This window comes from Thunnus maccoyii, chromosome 16 (genome assembly GCF_910596095.1).
Source record: "Thunnus maccoyii chromosome 16, fThuMac1.1, whole genome shotgun sequence".
NCBI lineage: Eukaryota > Metazoa > Chordata > Actinopteri > Scombriformes > Scombridae > Thunnus > Thunnus maccoyii.
In genome coordinates, this window is record NC_056548.1 from 3,291,874 (window position 1) to 3,309,987 (window position 18,114).

General features: G+C 39.1%; 1 protein-coding gene across 1 annotated transcript in view; it reads left to right on the forward strand.

Moving 5' to 3' along the window:
- The window catches only part of kcnh5b (potassium voltage-gated channel, subfamily H (eag-related), member 5b), a 184,509-nt gene that overhangs the window by 97,157 nt on the left and 69,238 nt on the right, over positions 1-18,114 (forward strand). The window contains exons 9-10 of the mRNA XM_042387798.1: positions 8,459-8,658; positions 14,526-14,585. Coding sequence (XP_042243732.1) covers positions 8,459-8,658; positions 14,526-14,585 — 260 coding nt within the window. The remainder of the gene's footprint in view (positions 1-8,458; positions 8,659-14,525; positions 14,586-18,114) is intronic.

Here is an 18,114-nt window from a genome sequence, read left to right on the forward strand (position 1 = left end):
TCTGACAAATCATCCTTAAACTCCTCTGGCAGAACGTCCAAAAACCCGGAAAAAGGAAAATGCACATGACACGGAGGTAGGCGGCTTCTGATCTCTCCTGATTTTTCTACAAGAAAAAGTGACACGGTTTGATTATCGTCACTCGAAATCTGTCAGAGGAAAAAAAAAAAAAAAAAAAAGAACTTGTGCTTCGTTTGACCTCATCACCGGCTTTTTGACATTGCTTTGTTTTTACCCTCCCGTGGAAATATTTCGTCATCCAGCACTGTCTTGTTGTGACAATTCGCCTTTACATACAGTAATGATGAGAGAATAGTAAGGTGAATTGAGGTGAAACATCCCTTATTGAGGAGATCAAAGAAAGAAGTCTTGAGATGGTTGTCAGATAATTTATGTTCCTGTAATTTAATTTACAAGAAAGCAACAGTTTCCTCATCTGGTGACATCAGGATTGTCATCAGATTTTGTTTAAATTGTAGACAAAATTTCCATCCAGCTGTATTTATGTTAGTTATTAATTAGCACATAAGAAAAGCTAAATGGAAATCAAAATAAACTTTAAAAATGCCTGAAATATGCAAAGTTTGTGTGATTCATAAAGGGAAGATGCACAGAAAATAATAAAAATAAAGTTTTTTTTGAAAAAATATGACATTACAGGACACACATCCTCTTCTTCTACTACTTGAATGCAGCACTGACTATTATGTACTTTCATTGTAAAGACCAAACAAAGAGCAAAAGTTTAAACAACCTAAATGTCATTAATTCAATCGGCAGAGACTCGATTTCTTTATGAAGTAAATGATATTTATTGTCTTTGGCGATTAGACCCCATCGTGATGTCACCGGATATGAAAGGGGGAGGGGGGTGAATGAAGGAGTAGTATAGGATAACCCCCCCTGATGGAGTCTAGACACTGGTGGTGGTGATGAAGAGGCGTATATCTTGGCGGTGTAGGTAGCGGCTTCTGGTGAACTCGGGCCTGGTGCTGAAGTAACGGAGCGGAGAAGGCGAGATGGTGATCTGGGATGAAGAGGAGGGAGCTCCCGGGATGCAGCCGTGGAGGTGGATGGGGGTGCAGGAGGAGGAGGAGGAGGAGGAGGAGGGTTGCGATGATTGCTCCGGAATGACAGCTGACAGCGACAGAGAGGGAAACAGATTTGAAAGTTTGACAGCTGAGCCGTGATTGGTGGTTAGAGATCGTGGTGCAATCTGATTTGATAACTAGGAGTGACACCTCTAAACAAATGAATGAAGGGTTAAAGATAGTCTTCCTGCTTTACACTAAGCTTCATAAAAGGTAACATAAATACAAAATTAGATAAGAAGCACCAACAATATGCTAAAGGCGCCTTTAGACAACGATTGTGTACATTTATTACATGTCACATTGTGCGAGACGCCTGTAATAAAATCTTGGTCACAATCTGTGTCCGGCTGTATCATATCAGTTTGAGGCTGTCAGCTCGTCATCCGTCTGCAGCTCTGATGTTTGAAAAGTAAAAGCAAAGTCGCACAAACTTCTTTTTTGTTTTATCTCCATCGTTTTGGTTTTGTTTGTCATGAACATATTAAGGAAAACAAGCATTTTCCCCTGAAACTGTAGTCAAAAAAACTGCACTTAGGAAACGTCACTGCGGCCAGCGTGCTATGTGTCATTTCATGTCGTATTCTGATTGGTTTGTGTGTCATCGTGCATCGTAGTAATAGTCATATTGTGAAAATTTGGTATTAAATTTCTGACAATGTCAGAATTTTGCCTCAGGCTGTTGTTGGTCGCCTAATCGTCGCATCAGTCGTCAGTGGATGAGTCTCAGGACGTCATTTTACTTTGACAACTAAAGATTTCAGCACCTTTCTCTCAACTTTCATCTCAAACTTCCCAAAAATCACACAGTGGGAAGGCGTCTTTAGAAGAGTTACAGGAAAGCTTCTGAATATATAATATTGTCTTCAGAACATTAATTAAATAGCTGTTGATAAAAATTACAATTTGCATTTGATTTTCTTGCTGTTTCCCTAAATTCTGTGCAACATTTGAACGGTAACATCTGTTTCATCCACCGCTGCTTCCTTTTGCTTCATTCTGTGACAGATTAATGTGATGCTGAAGTGATTTAACTTACATATAGGAAGTGCTGTTCTTATCACTAAGGTTTGGCTGCTGGCTCGTCAGCAGAAATCACTCAAATAGGAAAGAGGAAGTGATGCCTTATGGCTTTCATCAGTGTCAGCAGCAGTTTGATTGATAGTTAGCAGGTGCTATTGTTGCAGAACACAAAAAAAAAAAAAGATCCAAAGACGTCACAGACCCGCCCACACTGTTTGACTCACAGGTGATCTCTGGAAGGTGCAGAAACACTGTGGTGGTGATGAGCGCTTAGCAACACTGTAAAGAAAAAAAAAACCAACTGCTGCTGTCAGTAAGATGAGATCAGTACAGTATGAGGAGGCCAAAACAGATCAACCGAATGCAACAAAATTATGGTTTTGATATATTTCTCTTTTCAGTGTCACAGTCGATTTGGAGACATTTGACAAACTTCCAGCAAAAGATTCTCACTGGTTGATGAGAGCCTCACTTTGACAGCGCCTGGTCTTCTCTCCCGCAGGCCTCTCCATCAACTAATAAATAATAATGAGAAAAAAAAAAAAAATCTGCTCCCCATCCTGACCATCGCTCTAACACCCCCCAAAAATAAACTCCCCATAGCTCCCATCTCTTTCTGGCCACCAGAGGGGAAACCAGTGACAGATTTAAACAATTAGAGCCATGAGGGACAGATCAGATTTCAAAAATAGTGTTAAAATGACAGCTATAAACTATTGCCTGGGTGCTTCGGTTGAACTGTCTAAACTCATAGAAAAGAGTAGAATGTGTATAAGAGACTCTTCAGTACTGTAGTTTCATGGCTCAAGTTGTTCTCTATAGAAATGTTTTGATGCCGTTTAAGAATATGCAAAATGCTCAACATCAGCAGCATCTCTGGGTTCTTTACCCTGAGAGTTTCTTGAGCTTGAACCCACGAATATGACTGTATTTTTTATGCAGTTGATTGCTCAGAAAATGTTGCTTCCTCCCTCTGTTGTACGGTGGTGGTGGTTATGGTTGGTAGGTTGGGCTGATTTATCCTATTAATGGTATTCATAGCGGCATCATAGTGAGTCATCTGGCGAAGGCGTATTTCATGTGCTCTGCTGTATGTTATTCTGTTGCTCCCACCTGCTTGATGTGTCTTTACTGTAAAAAACACTGTAAATGCACAACAACAATATAGTTTCTCCTTACCTGCTAAAACCAATTAATCAGCAGACTAACACATTTAAGGCTTCGATATGATTCAAGTGCCACCAGTTTGTATGAATCATGTCCAACCACGTCTAAAGATAGATTTGTTTGTACCTGTTTGATACCAGCCCACCATCATAGAGAAGGATGATCCTATTTGTACTGATTGTACAAATAGGATAACAGTGCACACTTTTGGATAGTTCCTCCTCGGAGGCATTCATGGTGTTGCGTTCACACAAAAATGTGACAGAAGAAGTTGTGTGATGAATGAAAAAAATGAGAGCAAGTTCGAACCCTTTAACACCTCTGCACACCTGTGTGAGGAAGGTGTGATTGTCAGATTGTCTGTTTCTGAAAGTTACAGAAGCTCTCAGATGCAGCAAAACCACATAACTCCACCGTTGGGAAGGTGTGATGGGAGGAAATGCTGCTAGATGATCTGACAAAGCACTCATCACTGTGTACAGTTCAACAAGTCCTCATACTAAAACAACAAAATGATTCATTTGCCTTCCTAAACGATCAATCTAACTGTTCTAAAAAGCCTTATAGCGAGTTTCAACTCATTGTTTATCTGTCTGGCTGCAACTTTACTGTTTTGGTTCACTCTCAGCGCTCTCATAGCGTCATTTTCAGCCGTAGCAGGCAGCTTTTTTCAGAGGAAAAGCTGTAAAAAGCCACTGTACACTACCTGCTCCACACCAAGCAGCAAACACACACAGTTAGCTGTAGACTAGCTGGTGAACATAGTGGAGCATTTAGCAGCTAAAGAGCCAGATATTTCCGTCAGGAGTTGGTGGAGAACAAAAAAAGAGCTAAAAGAGAGTGAATATTGGACTTACAATCACCAGGTGGACAGAAACATGACTCCAAATGAATGATAATGTTGCTCCGTAACTGCTGGATGTGGAAATAAGCAACTTAAAAAGGTGATAATATGTTGAACTGGAATTTGATTTGATTTGTCTGACCCGAGAGGATGACTGGTTACCGAAATTGCATCCAATAAACAACCTTTCAGTCATGTTTCTTTTATTATTTATCAAACATGATTCACTTGATCACTAGTTTCATACCTGAAGAACTTTGGAAGGTCAGTGTTGTGTTATTATTAGTACGATTACAAGAGGCCTCTTGTCAGGAGATTGCAAACAAGCGTCAAGTCCTTGAAGAGGAGAGGTTCATCTTCTCTGACTCATACAATAATAGGATCATTCAGGTTCATACAGGACAAACATGAGCCAAACCAGGTCTGATGAGCAAGGACTTAAGCGGCCATACCGCCATATCAGAAATATAAAGAACATAAAAGAAATTAATGGACTCTTTTGATAAGCTCTTTCCTTGTTTTGCATGTTCAGTTGAGAATAATGTTGAACACTCTTTCTGCAAATACCGCTGCTGTAATAACAGGTCATTGTTGTTGTTTTTTTAAGAGGTCTCTTTTCTTTTTTAGCTCTGTTGCTTGTCTCATCATGCTTTGACAACTCATACATCAAAAGTGCTGATAGCCAGACCTCGTTTACAGCTGACAAATGCCGCTAATTAGCTCGCCGTCTAATACGGTCGACCTCTGAGGAAATATATATTTGTGAGTTTTGTTGTTAAGTTTGCTCACAATCTTCACACACACAAGTCACAGTGGGATTTGTGAGAGAGAAGCTTTTGTTCCGGGATTCGCCCCACTTCTCTTGTTATTCCCAAGCATCTTTGTGTGGTTTTTTGCCACCGGGGTTCAAACGTCCTTCGCAACAGGATAAATTATACAAACTAGACAATGATTTGCTGTAGAGTCCCAGCAAACCACTTCAAAACCTGCTGAACACCAGGAGGTCATTCCAGCTCCCGTCTGTCTTTGCGGTGAGGTGACATCGGCCACCGAGCCGCCCAATTAGGAGTCGTGTGTTTGGATGGAAGGGAGAGCTTGTGTCTCTGAGCTTGCAGTTCCAGCTCGGCAGTCCTTCCTTATTGGCTGACAGAGTCCTGGAAAGGTCCTGGAGGGTCCTGGAAGGCTGCCTAGCCTTTGCAGGAACTAAACTGGAACAGTGTTTATCTCACTGCTGACACATTACACGCTTTTTGTCCATGGCTGTCTCTCTGCCTTTTTGTCTCACATCCAAACACACACTTCTTCTTTTTTGTCTTTTTCTTTTGTTAAGTTCTTTCTTACATACACATGCAAACACATACTGTCACTCTCAGTCTTTGTCCATGATTGCCTTTCTTTCCCTTTCTTCTGTTTTTCCTCTCATTTACTGTACATTCACTATCTCTTAACCCTCCCTCTCTTGGCATTTTTGCAGCCCATTCGCCGCCATCATCAGATCCCTGCATCCTCCACCTCCTCACCTCCTGCCAAGCCTCGTTTTTCAACCCCGAAACTCTTTAAACTTGTTATTTCTTTGCCTCATTCTTTTGTCATTTTTATTGGCTGTAAGGAGAAGGAGAAGGAGAGGAGAAAAAAAAGAGGGAGAATTATTTCAAGTTTATTTCGAGTGAGGTCTCTATGGAAACAGAAGAGTAGCAGCAGCAGGAGTCAGAGGGGGCTGACAGCTCGCCTCGACAACCACGACACACAATGAATTTGAGTTCGGAAAGGGGAGAAACACTCCCGGTTCCTCCTCCCGAACATCTCCTCAGCGGTAGAAATGTCATTAATGTCATGTTAGTCATCCACCAGGAGACGTCAGACATGTTTTTTCCTCACTTTTTTTACCTGTAATGTACATATCAGATGTTCATTTGATCACCTCCCTCTTCGTCTACTTTTTTCTGTCCCTCCCCCCAATGTGACTTGCAGTGAGTTTAATAGTTTTAAGAGCTTCATATCTTAGATCATAAGTAATTAGAGTTGATTAATCATTAGGTCGATCGACAGAAAATTAATTACTAATAATTCCTTTAAAAAAAATTAATTACTAATTCCTAATAATCATTTTGAGTCTTTTTTTTTAAAGAAGAAATGTCAGAACTCTCTGATTTCAGCTCCTCAAATGTAATATTTTCTGGTTTATTTAGTCTTCTGTGACAGTAAACTGAATAACTTTGGGTTAAAGTTATTAATTTTATAGACCAAACGACTAATCATTTAATCAAGGAAATAAATAAATAATTGTTAGTTGCAGCCATATTAGCAATACAACAGCTTTGTATTTTGTGTTTTGTACAGTGTGTTCTGTGTGGTTTTTTGTTTTGTTTTTTTGCTTTGTACTGTTTGTCGTTGTGTTGTTGTATGTTTTGATTGTCGGGGACTACGGAGATGCAAATTAGCTTCGAGCTAACTCTGGTGCGGTGCATCTTTAATGTTTAAAACTGCACACTGTCCTCAATCAATAAATCAATAAAGCAATAAATCAAATCAACAACAACTCAGGGGAAAAAGCCCAGTTTGTTGTGCGACTGGTGCAGTAAAGAGTCACCTTTTCTGAAGATTGTGCGTCGACTAGACTTTTGTTGAAGTGTTGCTGAAGAGTTGTTTGGACGTTGCTATTTGCTTGCTAAGGTATCGCTGGTTGAATTCATCGTGTTGCTAAATGCTTTCTTACGGGTTGAGATAATGTGTCCGCATGTATTTTTATTATTTCAATAACATTTGCTGTCTTTGAGTGAAGTTTGCATATTTCTTTTGTCACTGCATGTTTGCACTTGCTGTTCATGCTGGTAGCTGGTTATTCTGGTTATTCTGGTGATTCTGGGTGACCTGCAGGGTGGAGGTGGTTAGTGGGTGTTTGCAGGTGATTGGAAGACATAGCAAAATAATTTTTATTTGTCAGACTGCTGTTTCCAAGTTCATTAACAAACTTTAAAGCTCATGTTGTTTGGATAGTTTGAGTGGTGCATATACCGTCAAATATGGCTGATTGATCGGTCATCACTAGGTGCATCAGCACCAAATATTTTAAATTCCAGTGGGTGTCTGATATAGTGTGAACACACAGCAAAACTGCATGTGGACTTTTATAACAATTAGTTATTTAGTTCTTGTTGGAGACCTGCCTGAATCAAACATTCCCAGCACAGCAGATCAACATAACCCTGAACAAAACACTATGACACCGTACTTAACACAAGAACAAGGGAAACCAGAGTAAACCTTGTACTGCTCACGATAATTACATTTTAAAAATGATTAGCAGGTGACAGGTACAATGACAGATGGGGTACAAATCTTCATCATCATCAGCTACCTCTGGAGGCTGTGCTTTTTAAAAAAAAGGTCTGATTATTAATGGACCGGATGTGTTATCATGGCTGCAACAGCAAAGTTACTGTGTGTGCATGTTTGATCCAATCAGGTGAAACGGCAACAGTTCACAAGAAGAAGATTGATGCACTTTTATATCAATGTACTGTAAGAAAGAACTAAGAAGGTCAAAACCGTAGGAATGAATGCAGGTTTAGTTCACATTTAAAACTCTGCTGTGCCTGATATGGTCACCTGATTTCCCCCGCGGGTGCTGACAATTCACTGTGAGTGCCTGAGCGCCCTCAGAATCCATGAGTTGATGGTTGCTATGTCAGTGCCGGGGATTTCTGCATGAGTGCTCTGGTTTTACAAGAGTAAAGGAGTAATGGAGTAAGATGGATGGTTGAGGTGTTAAGGACAAATTCACCTCCCAATACAAGAAAATGTATTCTGTTCTATTTAATGGTTGTATAAGCTTGTGAGTGTGCTGGAACCTGTTGTTTGTCCTCCACAGAAGTCAAATTCTGATCATTACAAGACAAAGTGTTATATATTGTACAGTGTGCATTCTGCAGTGTAAATCTATTTTCTGTCTTGTATGATTGGCTGCCAGCAGGGTGACTCCAGCCTGTTACTGGTTTCTCATTTCCTCGCCTCCAATCAGCTTTAGGGATGTAAAGATTTATTGTTCAGTAGCTGGATTCTCCAACTGTGCTGCTGATTGTTTGTGCCAAATTTCTATTTATCAAGTGTTCACAAATTGCTGAAGGGACATTAAAACAAAGCCAACTGCCAATTTGAAGATATGGGTCCTTTGTGTATAATTATATATTATATTCCAGTCAAAATAATTACTTCATAGGAACATTTTAATGAACCGTGTCTTACGGAGCAAACACAAATTGAAGACATGGATCCAGATTGTGTGTGTCTTTGTGCGTTGAAGTAAATATATTTCATCTGTCTTCCTCTCTAGCTCTGCTCTACGCCACCATCTTTGGAAACGTGACGACCATCTTCCAGCAGATGTACGCCAACACCAACCGCTACCACGAAATGCTCAACAATGTCAGGGACTTCCTGAAGCTCTACCAGGTTCCCAAGGGGCTGAGCGAGCGGGTGATGGACTACATCGTCTCCACCTGGTCCATGTCCAAAGGCATCGACACGGAGAAGGTGAGACTGAAAGGTTGTCATAGTAACATGTTCAGCGTTCAACTGCTTTGTCAGAAGTGATGTGAGGATTTGTTCATGATCAAAATATTTTAAAGGGGACATATCAGCACCATATTTATATTCTGGGGCTTTACTGGAATATCTTTGCATGATTTACAGTTAAAAACTCCTTATTTATCTTCTACTGGCCCTTTATGCAGCCCCTCAGTTCAGCCTCTGTCTGAAACAGGCCGTTTTAGTTCCTGTCTCTTTAAGGCCCGCCTCCTGATGAGCCCACTCTGTTCTGATTGGTCAGCTTCAGGAAGCTTCCTTCCAGCGGCTCGGGAACAAAATACAGTAGCATGATTTCACTTATTTTTCTTCTTCTTTTTTCGTAATATAAACTTCTCAAACACATCTGTACATATTCAAACCCAAATCTGATCCAAAATATGAGAGTGGACAACGTGAACGAACTTAGCAACATTTTTGGGCAAACGATCTGATGTCATCACGAGGAGGAAGTAGAGCTAACTTTACAAACAGAGTGTTCAGAGCAGGTTGAAGCCTTGGTTTTTGACTTAAGGGTGGAATTTTTTACATACGTTTACCTCAAATTTTGGAATTTTGACAATATTTAACACAGACATCTGTCATTATAACAGTTTATAAATGACAGAAAATCACAAAAAAGCACAATACGTCCCCTTTAAACGATGTTTTATGACTGCAGTGATGAACTCAATATCCAGGCTTCAACAGAAAAACCCAGACGCCACGCAGCTTTTTGCCATTCACACCAATCACAATACATCAAGTCACACATATGAAATTCTGAATGGAGACGGTTTTAGCTCCAGTAGCTGCACAAAAAATGTTGCATTCATTTAACATGACAGCTGTGTCACACAGGCAAGACGACAGGGAGACCTAAACAAAACATCACACAAAAAAATAAAACAAGAAGAAGAAGCACAGAGATCAGAATTAAGGAGAAAAAACACAAAAACTGGCAAAATACCTCACAGCCAGTCATTTACTGTCACGACTTAATTTACCCAAACACCCACAGAGTGGTGAACTTTTGACCCTCTGCACTCAAACAACCACTCGTATAGTGCAGTTATATGCAGACAAATTTAGATTATAAACCAAATACACACAAACACCTCACATCTGAAGCGATGCATCACCTTAATGAAAGCAAACGTACATTAAAGTGCCGGTTTCTCCCTTCAGCATCTTCTCTTTCTCTCTTTTTAGCTTCCTCGTCGACTGCTGTAAACATCGATTACCGTAATCAAACATAAATCTGCCACGTTAAAAGTCTGTCACTAATCACCTCTCATATTTTGGGCAAAGACAACGTTTTCTCCTCCGAATCAAAAGTTTTAACTGCAGCTTCACATTCGGTTTGATTTCTGACTTTAAATGTTTATTTTCATGTTCCTTCTGTCATCTCAGGAGGAACAACGGATGCATTTTTTATTTCCAGTGGTTTCAGCAGGTGTCGTCGTCCAACAAAAAGGCGACTTAATTCATTAATTTTATATAATCTCATTATTTTTGTCCTTTTTTTTTTTTAAACAGGACTTGTCTGCCTTTTGTCTCCTAAATCTGTCCATTTAATTAATTTTCCCACCGTCTTTCTCTCTTTTATGATCGGAAGCCTCTCCCTCCCCGTGAATCCCATTTTCCAAGGTTTTTGTCTGGATAATTACACACTCTTGAAGACACATACGGCGAGTCTTATGCCCACCCTCGGTATAAATGCCTTGCAGATCAGATATGGGGCCAATTAGTGGATATATTTTGTCACTTTGGGAGCCATTACCAAGGTATAAAGTCAGCTGTTTATGTGAGTACACATCCCAAAAAAAAGGCCAGAGGCTCCCGAAAGCGTCTCGGCGCTACTGATGTCTTTGACTTTAAAATGAGCGAAGGTGATTTTTTGAAGACTGTTGTGTTGTGTTTTGATGTTGCGGAGGCTTTCAGAAGATTTATAGTCTTCCCCCCCTTTTGCTCAGTTTTGTTCATATTTAACAAGGCAGGATTGTGGAGGACGGGACTCTATTTTGTTTTCTCTGTTTTATCTAAATGCTTCAGTTAATTAGGCAGTATTTCAGAATTTGTGTAATGAGCTGGTCAAAGCCATTACAGTTTTTAGGCTTTTTTTTTGGCGGACAGACAGTCGTTTCCGGAGAGAGTTAATGAATGCAACAGGATAATAAGCTGGAGTTTCTAAACTGCAGTAATACACAACAACAAACTGGAGACATTTCAGTTCAAGTTTTTGATCCCCCCCCCCACTGACAGCTGCTCTCTGCTGAAGTGTTCTTCAGGAAGAAACTGAGCTCGCCATATTCATCCGATATGGTTAACAGATGGATCGCAGATCTAACAGCCACTCAGGAGTTCAAAAGAAGTTTGTTAGAGAAAGATTGTTGAAGATAAGACGTCGCCGAATGGAAGGAGATCTTATTTCAATCAGGAGAGACTTAGTTTTACGTAGTGAATGGTGTTTAGTCTTTGGCAATTAGACTCCATCGTGATGTGGCACTAATATGGAGTCTAGACACTGGTGGCGGTGATGGAGAGGCGTGGCGTGGAGACTTGGGGCCTTACCGGAACGTGAGGTTGGGATGGCGAGAGGCAAGAACGAGCTCCGGTGTTGTGGATGGGGTGGAGGTGGACGCGATTATTGCCTGAAATGACAGCTGACGACCGCGACAGAGAGGGAAACGGTTTTAAAGTTTGAAAGCTAGGCCGTGATTGGCTGTTTAGGGATCGTGGAGGAATCTGATTCGCCAACTAGAAGTAACAGCTGATGTGAAAGCGGGAGGAGCTGAGAGAGAAGAATGAATGAATGATTAAGAGTCTTCCTGCCTGAATTTACACTAAGCTTCATTAGTGATCTTCCATTTTGGACTTTCTCTGGCTCTCTGCTCTATCAGACATCAGCGCTATCAAGACATTATCACATGTCATAGTTCACAAACTAGGATTAAAGGGTCATTCGAACTCGTCGGAAATCAAAAGTGTTTATAGCTGATTTGATTGGCCGAAGGCGGAGAGAAAAAGACGAGCAGAAATACTGTTTGTGTCACTAGAAACTGAATTTGAATAATTTATATTTGAATTTGAATTGTTTAACTTGAATAATTGCATTGAAAAAACAATCTTAGTAGCATAACTAGAAATTGAATTTATTAGTTTTGAACTGAATTTTAATAAACTTGAAACTGAATTATATTATGAAATGAATTAATTTGCTCTGAAACTTCCACATTCAGTTCTCACAATTCAATTTCAGTTTATTCAGACACAAACTCAACATCATTGAGGAGGTTATTTACTGTTGAAGGCTGCAAAACTTTTGATTGAGAATGAATTGGTTTTATTTGTTTGAATTATTAGATACGACCAATGTCAAGCTGGAAGTTGTGCAGCCGTTTGCTGTTTAGTACTTTGGATTTTGTCCGGCCAATCGTTGAGCAGCAGACGGAAGAGAGTGGGATCTAATTTCTGTTTTTCATAAATTGTTAATGATCAATCATCAGAAGTGACAAAAAGTTTTGTCAAGAATAAGAAAAGAGAGCTGGAGAGAGAATATTAGACCGTCCAATAAGCAGCTCTGATGGAGTATATGTGTATATGTTACAGCCTCACTAAACAAACAAAGGCTCACCTGGAGACCGAAACATATGAAAAGGACGTCAAGACCTCTAGGTTAACAGTAAACCGTCCATTTTATTTTTCAACAAATAAACCACCATACTTAAACTGTAAAGAAAAGATGGAGAAGTTACTGAGCCAGCCAACTCATCGCCCTAACTACCGAAAGTGATATGTGCTCTCGACATAATCAAAACAAAAACTGGACTACTGGTGATCTCCACCTCAAACTGAAATAACAAACTGAAATAACAAAACCCAACACTCATCATAAATCATGCTGGGAAGAAAACAACCGAAGGAAAAAGGGGAAAGATTCTCCAGAAGTTGCTGCTGCAGGCCGGCAGGGGTTTGTCTCCACGCTGCTCCTCAGCTTTCTCTCATAGATAATTGGCTCCAGGTGCTTCACTCCTATAAAGGAAGGAAGGGAGAGAGAGGAGGAAGAAAGGAAGGAAGGGAGAGAGCAGGAAGAGCGAAGGAGAGAGAGAGAGAGAAACAAAAACACTCCTACAGGCAGTGTGCAGTAATGCACCTATGTGCCACATGTAACAGTAAACACCAGCTTCAAAGACACCAGCGAACGCACCGATCACGAAATTTTGCTTCATCTCATTTATATATATTCTGGACACCAGTGGCAGCGCTGACTGCACTGCCCCTGTGCCATCTTTAATTCTACTTTATTTTTATTGACTTTTGTTACTTTACAACCACTTGATGTTGTTTTTGTTCATCTTAGAAGTAAGAAAAGAAGATTTCCTTGCATCTTTTGGTTCAGACTTTCAATATTCTTCCCGCAACAAATTTTATGAACTTCTGATTCTGAAATGTTCAGCTTCCATCAGAAAACCTTTTTAGAACCATATAATGAACCTGGATCATGGCTTTAGCTGACCTTTGACCTCCTTTTAGTCAGAGCAAAGAAACAGAGACTTTTAAATATTTCTCGCTGGATGGAATCCTTGAAGGGAAATCTGAGTAGGAAGTACAGATTTAATTAACACTAGAATTTCAATTGTACATTATTATGTTTTCATAAAATATTCATGTCTATGACTTTTCCTAAAGTAATGTTGTGTAGCAACCGCTATTGTTCCAGATTAAAAACACAGGCATTTATACCTATAACCTCCTCCGGGTGAAGTTAACTCGTATATGAAATGCATTTATTTCTGCACGGTTCATGTTTAAACATTCAGAGTTGCTAGGCAACGGCATTAGTAGTGTTGGAGTGTGAGTGATCCGACAACTACGTCAAGCCATAATTAGATTATAAAAACAGCAGAGACGAATGACCTGCAATAAAACCGTCTGTAGAAAACACAGTCAAGATGCTGAACGTCTGTTTGAGGGAAACGTAGAATCACGTGTTCAAATGAAGATGATTTAACAAACTTACAGATGTTCACTGTGTGTGAAACTTACTTTTAGTTAATTGATTATTCATTCATTTTGTGTTTTGCCATGTTACCGTTTATTGTTTACAGGCTATTTAGCCTAATTTGTTTTCATGAACGGGACACCAAAAGTGAAATATATATATATATATCTGTGTTTTAATGTTATAAATAAAAAAATGTTGTTTAATGTTATAAATAAAAAAGCTTTAATGGTTACCTCAAGTTTCTTGGTGATGTTCTCTTCTTAACACATTGTTGAAATGCCTAAATTAATAATTGATCAGGTGACATTGTGTGCTTGACTTTATCATGTTGATTTTCTCATTATTATTGTCCATTTGGGGTATTTAGGCTACTTTTGTCATTTAAATAACATGAGTTATATCACTGTGTGATGAATGTAGTTTTATAATAATATAACATCATCCAAATATGCAGATATGTCCTTCTTATACCCATTTTCAGTGTCATTTTAGACTGATTTATACTGACGGCCATGCAGAGTGATTAGTGCTCTTAAAGATACTTTATAGATTATAAAACAACAGGGCCAAAACACAGCTGATGATTAAACAAACCCATTTTGTGACTGTAGACATTCCTTTGTGAAGACAATGTCTTAATACAATGACAGAGCACAATTTTTAGCATTAGAAATGCAGTAGCCAGGCAGATGAGTAAATATTACTCAGTGGCGGTTTTAGGTCTATAGCGACCCCTGGTGGCTATAGAGTTATGCTCTTCTCTCATCAGTTTTTGCCAAATGGAGGAATTTCTGCAAACTCCAGTATGAACTCCTCTCTCTTCCTCCAGGTGTTATCCATCTGTCCCAAAGACATGCGGGCCGACATCTGCGTCCACCTCAACAGGAAGGTATGTACCTGTGTGTTTTATTTTATAGTATATAGAAGTCGTTCATTCAGCTCAGTATCGCGTTACAACTGTGTCTGCTTTGATACAACAAGTGAGGGAAGTTTTAAAATCCTGCACATCTGGTCTTTAACAAAGCAGAAATGAAAACATACTGAGACTGTACTAAAATTCTTAATTACTCATCCTTGAGCCAAAACTGTAATTTTCATCATTTCTTTAAGACATAATTACAAGCACCTGCACTTTACCGTAAGTTCTTATATAAAAACCAGTATTCTAATAATTGCCAAGCCGGGTGCGTGGCCAGCATGAACACATAAAGGCTGGTTAAAAGTAAAACACTAACAGATCACATGGTAAATTAAGTATAATTTCTATTTCCACAGCAGTAATTCCATCAACACAACAACATAGTCAAGTTTTACTCACCACTCTGCTGCTCTCAGTTTCTCTTTTTTACAGAAATATTATAATTTTAATACTCTAATTAGTTCAGATTTCTTTGTTAAGCTACTGTTAACAAAACTCACCAATTTCCTGATGATTTTTTCACATTAAAAGATTATCTATAAAAGGGAAGGCTGCAACACTTTTCACACATGTGAACATCCTGTAAGAAGTGTTGAGTTTCATCTGTGGTGGCGTTCAGGGAAAAGACAAAGTGAAACACATGATTCTTGCTCTACTGATGGAATAAATGCTGTGGAGATGAAGATTATACAGTTTGTATTAACTGAAGAACAGAAGATTCTTTCTGCCACTGATATAAATAAAGGTCTTGTCCACTGTTTGAGAATTTACGGTACCTACATAACACTAAACCCAAGAATAAACGACCCTGTCTCTTAGAAATTATTTTTATATACCACAATGACAACATATTTCTTCTTTATTTGCACAAATATCCAGTCTTACAGTACAATATCAACTCATACTGACAACAGCATTATATGTTTGCAGCATTCGGTTAAGGTTAGGAAAAGCTCATTGTTTGCAGTAATTGAGCTCTCAGTTCATTCAAAAAAAAAAAAAAAACATTACCTGTGAATAAAATCCAGGCAGCCATTATTTTTTTCAAAGCAGCATAACTGTGAAAACAGTTTTGTAGTATATGAATGTTATTTCTAGGAGACGGAGTTGGAATAAAACCATCTAAATGAGAATGTCCTTGCTGTATAAAGATAAAAAGCAAACGTCTGACCTGATTGCGATGATAATTATAATTCTCCTGCAGTAAATTGGCCACAAACTCATATTGAAACATCTTCAAACAAACCGATTATAGATTTCTGGAGTAGGACATTTACTCACTCACTGCTGAATATACTCAGTCGTTGGGTGTATTTGTTACATAACTAAATGGAGGTTAGGTGTTGGAAGCTTCTGGGCATCACTTGACACGGCTGATACTGGTCCCAAAACTTTGGCAGGCTCAGTCCGTGTACTGGCATTGAACGAAGGACACCTTTGATTGTGTAACTGTTCTGTTTAACAACCAGGTCCAATGACAAATACTCAGAAGTTGCTAAAATTAGTTTTTTGTCATTCAGAGCCTTAAACGTCTCTGTTTAAATTAACCCTGTGCACTGCAAGAAGTATTTCAGTTTGAATTACAAGCTTTTCATTTATCAAGTGCAGTAATTCTACATGAATGTGTATTAATGAGATGGAAATGTTGATAAAGGTATAGTCTCGCTTTATTTTACGGTAGAATAAGATGACGTAAAGACAAAAACTAGAAATAATATGTTCATTAGTAGGTGGTAAACAAACACAGTAACACCCTAATTAGACACTATACACCTAAATTATGCTGTAATTAGAAACTGCATAATAGACCCAAAATATAAGCCTACTTAGACGCTATTATACCAAATTATACTCTAATTAGAAACCAAATAGGAGATCATACACTATCAGACACCATTTTATAAGATCATAGTCTAATTAGAAATCAAACACAGTTCCATATCAGATCTAAAATACGCTACAGTTAGACACTATTCTACCCTCGCTACCAAATTATGCTGTAATTAGACACCACATTTAATGCTACCAACATAGGCCTATGATGACTTAATTAGATAAGACAAGCTGTAATTAGATGAATTCAGTGCCGTATTATGTCGGTTATATAGTCAGAAGAAAAAACAGAGCTCAGAGAACAATATTTGGCCTTTATAGTTTCACTTTCTTACAGGGTTGTTTGTTGCTTATTAGAAGAAAACTTTACCGGAAACTAAAGTTAAACAACATCGGGTCACATCTGGTCACTACATCACACATCCATCATCGCCTGGATGTTCTCCAGAGTCCTGCAGAGTGTGTAGGTAGAGTCTAGTACAATGTTTCCTCAAGGCTCTGCCCCCATACCAGATAAGACATCAGACCGTTTAATGCCATGTATCTACTATCCGACCCCAGTAACATCAGGCTATAGAAGCCTCCAGGATACTGCATCTTTATTTACTAGACTTTCTTAGAGGGTAATTTGCGACACATAACAACAGAACTGTACCGTAAACTAAAGTGAAGACATACTGACACCTTTACAAATGCTGCAGGCTACTTAGACATCAAACCATTTAATGCTATGTCACTGTTAACCCCAGTATGAAAGCTGTCGGGACACTGTTAGACACTTATTAGACTTTCTTTGAGGGTAATTTGCGACACATAACAACAGAACTGTACCCGAATACAAATACATTATTCACCAAAGCACAAATAGTGGGTTTTATATGAATATTTGTTTCATACAAATATTTTAAAAATTATTTGTTGGGGGTGTTCCCCAGAGATAAAGCTGAGCTACTGACACATGCGTAGTGCTCCAAGGGATTTTCCATAACCTGTTGTTCACCTTCTCCTTTCCACAAAGTTAGGTTGTAAAAAAATAGGCAATAAATGAAAAGTGCAAAGCAATAATTGCCTTTGAAGTTCCTCCCTACACGTTACACGCTGTGCCATCTGTGTTATGGGTGTATAAATAGGTAGAGGTCTGTCTGCAGTGCGGCAATGAGTAAAGTTTTAGCTCAGTAATCAGCGCAGTTGTCTATGATCTGGGAGACTCCAGTTTGAGACCCGATGTGGGGACCTCCTTCGTACGGTAAAATTAAAAGTGTAATAAAAACAAAAACAGGATTTTTAAGTGTCTTTCCACTTTCATTCGAATACAAATAATTTTGCTGCCTCAACAAATGCAGATACAAATACAAATACTGGGCTCTCTGCACATCCCTAATATCTACTATAGATGCTAAAACGGTCCAACCAACGTCCGTAAGTGCACAACGGCTGTGTTTGATTTGAGACGACACTACCCTGTCAAAATTCGCGCACTGCGCCAGTAAGTATATAGTGTACACAGTGTACTACATGAAAATGTACCCTAACAGAAGTATGTGATTTGAGACACAGCTTTACATTTGTATAATGTGCCGATGTTCACCATACTTACAACGTCCTTGGCCGCCATTTCCTGTTTGAAAAGTGGTCCCTCCCCTCCCGCTACGTAGTCAAGATGGCG